This window comes from Alligator sinensis, unplaced genomic scaffold (assembly GCF_000455745.1).
Source record: "Alligator sinensis unplaced genomic scaffold, ASM45574v1 scaffold50_1, whole genome shotgun sequence".
NCBI classification, from domain to species: domain Eukaryota; kingdom Metazoa; phylum Chordata; order Crocodylia; family Alligatoridae; genus Alligator; species Alligator sinensis.
In genome coordinates this window covers 1,039,515-1,047,379 of record NW_005842059.1, presented here as the reverse complement: position 1 = coordinate 1,047,379, position 7,865 = coordinate 1,039,515, and the positions used below count along the sequence as shown (strand labels likewise).

General features: G+C 44.2%; 1 protein-coding gene across 1 annotated transcript; it reads left to right on the top strand.

Annotated features, from left to right (window-relative positions):
- Positions 1 to 2: 2 nt before the first annotated feature.
- On the top strand, positions 3 to 5,688 carry VCPKMT (valosin containing protein lysine methyltransferase; the record flags this gene model as incomplete). The annotated part of the gene is made up of 5 exons (XM_025203495.1): positions 3 to 331; positions 597 to 669; positions 1,847 to 1,966; positions 3,099 to 3,202; positions 4,582 to 5,688. Coding segments are annotated over 5 exons (636 nt in total), but the record flags the coding sequence as incomplete, so codon positions are not given.
- Between the last annotated feature and the right edge of the window lie 2,177 nt (positions 5,689 to 7,865).

The window sequence follows — 7,865 nt, the reverse complement described above, 5'->3', positions numbered from 1 at the left end:
GGGGGGAGGGGCGCAGGTGGGGTGCGGTGGGGGAGCCCCCACCCCTTTGGGCCTGCCCCTGCCTGGGGGGTCCGTGGAGCGCAGCACAGCGCACACCCCCGCCCCGTGGCGCGCCGACCCTGTCCCCAAAGCAGAGTCGCGGGGCGGGGGTTTCGTGCGCGCGGGTTCGGCGGCGTGTCGCGGGCGCTCGTCCTTCTGACCCCGCACCGTCGCTTCGCAGGGCCGACGTCACGGTCACCGACCTCGAGGAGCTCCAGGACTTGCTGAAGTTGAATATCGAGACCAACAAGCATCTTCTCACAGGCTCGATTCAAGCCAAGGTACTGAAATGGTTTGTATGAGCTCTTAATTTTCGTTCAGAGTTGCACGCGTTCACGTAGACAAGCCCTTGCACCGGGTCAAGCGCTAAGCGGCCCACCAGGATCTGGTGTATATAAGGGGGAAATGCCTGTGAGCTGTAGAGTAGATGAAGCGGTGGGAGAACTAAGCCCCAAAATCATACAGATTTCTTGTTGTTGTTGTTATGTAATCCGGTTTTGAACCTCTCTTTTTGTATTAATGAAGGTTTCCTTTGCATTTCTCTGTGTTTTTTCCAGGGGTGAAGATGTAACAGAATTTCTGCCTCCCCCAGATTACATCCTGATGGCCGACTGCATTTACTATGAAGAGGTAACTTCGCGACATCCATACGAGTAGTTTGCGTGGAAGGGATTGCACGTCTGGGACGTGGTGCGAGCGGTTTCGCAAGTTGCACTGAAATCTCTCAAAATAAATCCTACTGCGACGTCTCGGTTCTTCGATCTAGAAGGAAACCATTGAGCTGTGCATTGAACAATGACTTAAAAGCTGTTGTTTTAAGACCGAGCAAGTTAAATTCTTTAACCGACTTGACGCTACCTGGGAAAATGCCTGGCTCTGGTCTTTTTTTAAGATCAATAATTCAGATCTGTTCCTCGTTTTTTTTCCCGTGACGATGAAAGGTAGAAGGGAATAAGATGCTGCTGGCTGATACTGGAGAGCCGGTAGATATTGCTAGAGATAATGTTGACGTTGTCAGCATCATTTCCCGTGGGGATTCGCTAGGCAGGGCAGGGGAGCGGAGAACCAGCCTGCTAAAGCTCTGTCAGGAGATCTGAACGGGGCTATGGCCAAGACCCAGGCGCGAGGGGTAACGTAGGAGAATCAATACAGCTCACCCTGCCCCAGTTCTCTTACCAGCCTCCAGCTCCTTTGAGCCTCTTGCTTACAAAGGCACGGAGGGCTGCATAGCTCCAAACCACATCTATGAATTCAGTGAGCTTAAAATTAATCTTTAAATTTTGAGAATAAACCTCGTAACTCTTCCTCATCCTGAATACTTAAAGGAAACATAGTTCAGTAAATGAAATACCTCAAGCAGGGGTGGGCAAAATACGGCCCATGGGCCAGATGCGGCCCGCCAAGCCATTCTATCCAGCCCATGGGTCCCCTAAAAAACTTAGACAATTAATGTTTATCTGCCCCGGCTGCCTGTCATGCGGCCCTCGATGACTTGCCAAAACTCAGTAAGCGGCCCTCTTCCCAAAATAATTGCCCACACCTGACCTAAAGCTTAAACAGCCAAGATGATAAAGCTGACCTGCATATGTAAAGTGACCTTTATTTTCTTAACCTTCACTTTGTAACCTTTTTTTCTTATTTATCTCATCTGTTCTCTGGTTGTCCCCTGTCCTACATAAGGAATTAAATATAACAGCCTGAAAATCGAAACAAAAAGGGGACTGGTTCAGTGAAAGCTGGCTCTAATTACAGAATGTAGTACAAATTAAGTGAGTTTTGAAGTGACAAATAACCTCTCTTTTGGCAGTCATTGGAGCCATTACTGAAGACCCTGAAAGACCTTTCAGGTCCTGATACCTGTATTATATGCTGTTATGAGCAAAGAACTATGGGTAAAAACCCTGAAATAGAGAGAAAATACTTTGAGGTAAGTATCCTTTGCAGTTTCAGTCTTAAACACCATTTTTTTGTGTACATAAGGAATGGAAATTGATTCGGGTCAGTTCTCTCACCTGTTTCTGTCAGGACAAGATCAGTCAGTTTGTAGAGGGAAAATTCCACGTGACCATGGATAGAAAAAAAATAGAAAAAAGTTGGTCATCAACTTCTTAAATTGCATTCTTTAATTTATTAGTAGATGGCAGCTACATGCCTAAATTAAATCTAGGTGGTTGGGTCTTTTTCCAAAGCAAATCACTAATCAATGAATTTCTCCAAGTTATAACAGGGACTGTAGGGCTGTACGTCAGTGAAGAATTTAGCCTTATATCTTGAATGCTCTGTGATAGGACAGCCATTGAAAAAGAGCACTGAGACAGAGAATTAGGGAAAAGAGAGCAAGGGTCTGTACATACTAATAATATCTGTGTGAAGGGAATTGTTTTAACTTCTGGATGTATTTCAGCGTGTTGGCACTAACAAAGCTTTGAGTAGCTGGGGATTTCATTACATGAGGAATACTGTTTTAATGCCGCAGGTAGATTGATACTGATGTCAGAGCCTGTACCCCCCCCAGTATACACATGAAAGAGATGGGCATTTCCAGCTCAGTTCTTCATCTTTTGGATTTTTTTTTGTCCTTGGTTTGCCAGAATCCAGACCTTTTTTTCACTTTTTGGGTAGAGAGAACAGCTTATCTTTCTTTCCACTGTTGCTTAGGAAGGTTGGGGGGAAGGTGAGATGTTGGCATTACATGATGTAGTTCAATATGGTTTTATTGCTTGGAAATGAGCAACTGGAGGTTTGAGAAATTGAAATACTTTGATCAGAAGATCCAGTTTCTTGATGCTTTTAAATTTTGGGAAGCAATGCCTCACTCTGGATTGGCACAGATAAATGAAAACGAATGTGCTGCTTGATGCAAACCACTTTTAGCCAGTTGTGTAAGGTGTTGGGGGAAGGCCTTGGCACGTCAATACTTCGTGCCATATTGGTTCCTAATGGGCAGTTGCTTTCTGCTGAAAACTGGAGGACCTCCTGTGAAACTTCATGAAGTCTGTTGCAGATGTCAGCCGTGCTAGGAATACCTTGCTTATTACCTCTGTTGGTTTTAATGACAGCTGCTTCAGATGGACTTCGAGTTGGAAGAGATTCCCCTGGAACAGCATGATGAGGAGTATCGGAGCGAAGACATTCTTATCTTGAACATCCGAAGGAAAAAACAGTAGAGTATTTTTCCTGGCTCCTCAGATACTGTCTCTTGTCTTGCATCGTTTGTTCTGGCAGGGAGAAGATGGAGATAATGTTTAGTTACTGTTCCAAGTACCCCAGTGAATAGTAGTTACAAATAAGCTATGTATTCAGCAATCAAGACTTTTAGACTAATTACATAACAGGGTTAAGGATCCTTAATACTGCTAGGAGGAGCCACATTCATTACAGCCTGGAGACAACCAAATGGAAACCAACTTCCTTGAAGCTATTTGTAATAACAGGAGGGTTCAAACAACAGTGCTTAACTGCAAAGGCAGTGGCCTGTTGGTCACCTGAGAAGTTGAAGTGTTACCTAAATCGATAGCAATCGCTGATGTAATTGTGCCAGAAAAAGGGCTTTAGCTTTCCAAACGCATAATGTTTGAGGGTGAATTTAAAAGTTAAAGCAGTGTTACAGGCCTCAGCGCTCCAGTCCAGTGGGTCTCAACCTTCTTGACTTGAGGCACCACTTGGACGATGCCAGCTCTTAGTTTTCACTCTGTTTCTTATTACAGAAAAGTACAACAGCAATTCTTTTGTTGCAGAGAACTCAGAGAGACCACAACACGGCAGAATATTTTTAGCACTTTGAATTCCTATTTGAAATCTCTGGATTAATCTTGAGAATTATGCTTGTGCACCCAACAGTGCTAACATTGCATGGCACCCTGCAACGGCTTTGAAAAGATATTAAGACACCCCCAAGCAGAGAATCATTGCTGTAATCACATATGAGGGCCCCAATTTTCAGAAATGTGTGGTATTGAAAGCGAGAGGTTGTGAGATTTTAGCCACATTTTATTTTTGTGTGTGTGTGTGTGTGTATGTATATATAAAATCTGACCGACATGTATGTTCCTTTTCTGCCCCTAGGAGCTAATTCCAGTAAATTCAATCAGCCCAAAAAAGGGTACAATTATATTCAAGGGAATGATAAAGTAAGCAAAGGGCTTGTCAGTTCTTCCCACCAAGTGTTATGATAAGAAAACATAACTCAGCAGGCTTTTGTCAGTAATTCCCCCTTGTGGCTGAGGATTTCTTCTTTTCTAGTGATAACAGAATCAGATTATCTTTTCAGATGCAGAATTTTAAAGGAGACATCTAGATTCTTGCAGCTTGCTCTGCTTTGAGAATTGGGACCTACTGAATAGTTGCTTGTTTCTCTGGAAGAAAACAATAGCTGGCAAAACCTCAACCGTTAGCTCATGTCATAAAATACTTTAACGTCTTGCACTTGTCTCGAATTGCAAAGTACAAATGTTTTGGCAATGAATTATAGGATGTGCGTTTTATTATAGCATCTGAAAATGTTTGTCCTCTATTGAAACGCTGCCTTGGTATCTCTTGCAGGGAAACCTAGCAGATTTTAATTAATAGAAATCTCTTCTATCAACATAAAATGAAGCTACCTCCCTCGAAACCTCTCTCCAAACTGTCCTATGTTGTGATGTCTACAGAACATTTGGGCTGCTAAAACTCTGCATTGTCTCATAGCTACTTTGTACTTCCCTCATCTGTTGGTATCTCTTTGTTCTTATGTGTAGATTCTGAGCTCTTTCAGGCGGGGACCAACTTTTTGTTCTGTATGTGGACAGTGGGGTTCTGGTCCTTGATCCTTGTTATTGACTTGTATCCGTACAGTGCTTTGTATCTCTCCAACTATCTGCATCCATTTTCACACATTCCAGTGCCTACCCTAGTTTTGATGCTATCCATCAGATCTCTGAAAACTTGTTAGCATTGGCTAGATTTGTGTTTTAGGCCTGAATGATATAACAGACACTTTGTACTTGAAGAGTAATTTTTTTCTGGTTGTCATGACAGAATAGATACATATCTAGCATTTGAAAACAAACGGGCCATTGAAAAGCTGTGTGTTTTAAAATATTTTTACATAATTTTTCATCACGAGATCTTTGACCATGTTATCTGATTTCTCTGGCAACCAGCTAGAGCTCTGGAGAGAAGAGAGAGATTATAAAATAACACCACAAAGCAACTGTCTCCAAAGCTGTCTGTGACTTGTCTACAGAAGGAGGGTTTGGCGTAAGGTGTAAAGAGAAACTGGGTCAGTCAGGACAGATCCATAGACAGCAACCTCCTAAGAAGACAGCCATGATCTCTTGATACTGAGAGTGGCCTCACCAAGAGAGAGTCTGAAATAGGACTCGTGTTTAACTTGACTGATGATGTCTTTTGTTACATGTATGAGACAGCGGCTTAGCTGGGAGTGCTGCGTTGGTGGTATATGGCATGCTGAGTCCAAAAAACCGATTCAGGGGTTCTGTAAAGAAGTCTGCCAGAGGGGGAGAGCATGCAGGAACCCACTTTTCCCAAGAGGGAAATTCTTTGTCAAGACTGAGATTGTTTTACAGTGGACCTCAAATATCTGTGTAAACTGCTCAATAAAGTTTTTCTCTCATGGTGGGCCCGGGTTGGGCTCCATGCTGCACTTAATCTGTATGTTAGTATTTATGTTGCAGTAGCATTTAGAAGGCAGGATGTCAAGCTGTTAGGTGCTGTACAAGGAGAGCAGAGACATGGTCCTTGTCTTACATGAAATGGTTCTGCTTAACTTCACATCTGTTTTTTTTCGAGGAAGTTAGCCATGTTAGTCTGAAGTCAGGCAGAAGATGGAGTAGGGTGGCACTTTGGCAACTAAGTACGGAGGCATGAGCTTTTACACCAGGCCTTGACTGGCTTGAATAGATGAAGGATCAATAAAGAACAAGAACAAGGCCAACTAGACCCATGCTGCCACTGCAGCTGCCACTAGTTCGCATTTCTGACTGAGAGGAGTCCTCGCTTGCTCCACACCCCGCCTGAGGGCTCTGTTGAGGTTGTTACCCTGATAAAGCTGAATAGCATGCCTTTTATTAGGCCTGTTTGCTGACTTCTGACACTGGCTTCTGTTTACTGCCCATCAAAGCATTCCCTGCATTCAGTAGAGCTGCATAATCCTTGGCTCTGCAGCAAGGCCAAGGTGGCTTGTGTTCTTCTGGTAGGTGTCCTTACACAGCATGCTCTAGTCTCTGATAAAAGGCACTCGCTCCATTAAGCTTTGTCTAAACAGAAAGTTACTGACATGGTTCTACTCATAGATGCTCCTTGTGCTGATGCTGAGTACAGCTGAGATGGGGACAGGACTTCTCAGGGCATCAGATACTCTGGTAACTGCCTGTGTGCGCGTTCTTTCCCTGCAGTAAGTGAAAGCAAAACTGGAGTAACATGGCCATCTGTCATTGAATCCTGTTGCTGTGGGTTGGCTTCCTTTCTGCTGCAAGGTGGGAATGGCATATGTATTGGTGAATACTACTGTACAGCTGATCTGTGGTAAATTCCATCACCCCCTAGTCTGGTCAATTCCACGTCCATAATCTCCCTTAATTCTGCAGTGTCTGTTTGGGGAGGTGTACTAGTATGACTGTGACCATGTAACTTTGTAGGTCCATCTCTAAGTAGCCATTCAAGTTTAGTTCTGCTCCCATTGAAGTCTAACTCCAAGCTTTTTTTGGAAATTCCACCTAGGGTGGCTAGGGGAACATGGAAGGTAGTAGCAATGGTAAATGAACGTGCCTCCCAAGTTGAGTGGCACTTGTGTTCTCGTCCCATAAAAGTCCTCGGTCACTCTGGTTGAATGGCAGTTTGTCAGGGTGCTAAGAGCTTCCCTGGCTAATCCAGGACTGGAAACAGCATTTTCAACAACCTTGTTTAAATGAAGTGGACTAATGGCCTTTGAAATATTATGTGTCACTATTTTTCTTACTGCAAGAGTTCAGCTTTCTAAAACAAAAAAATTTATTAGGAAAAGAGAGTGCGGCTCCTATAACCCCCCTCTCCATTTAACTGCTTTTCATCTTTTCTTCCTCCAGTGTCTGTAACCTCTGAATTGTGATTTCCTGGTTAGAAAATAAGAAACTCTGAACACTGCTCTTTTACAGGGAGTGAGAAATTTCTGTTACACCCACCCACACTCTTTAAATGTTAAAGTACAAACGATTTCACTTGCTAACAGGGAGAGACGTTAAAACACAGCTAGCTGTTTGACAGATCTTTAAAAACTGGGTTGCAATAAAGGACTAGCCTGTCAGTGGGTGCGCCTACACTTGCGTATTAATGTGACGCAATAAACTCTGGCGCTTATGGCACCGGTGTTTATTGCTCCTTGGTTGCCGCGTCTACATGTGTGCCCAGAACTACAGCACATTGAATCGGGTCAGAGCAACCCTGGCTGGCGGGAGGCCCAGGGGGTCAGCCTGTCAGCCCAGGGCTGCTCCAACCCAGCTCAGCAAGGGGTTGGCTGGGGCACAAGGGTGCTCAAGTATGGGGCTAGCTGCCACTCAGGCCCCCACACTGAAGCACCCTTGTGTCCCAGCCAGCCATTTTCCGTCTACACATGCACTGCTGCAGATTAAAAAACTCCACAGCAGGATAGTACTTGTTTTTACAAGTACTACCCTGCTACAGAGTTTATTAGTTCACTCCAACCTAATCTTTCCTCCTCCCGAACCACCTTAGATGGGTTGCATTGCTGTTGTGACTATGGCATGGGACACGGGTGCCTGCTGTATACTTTAGTTCTGCTGTGGGGAAGCAGATTGGTTTCTGCTCCATCCATCTTGAAACTCATGTTC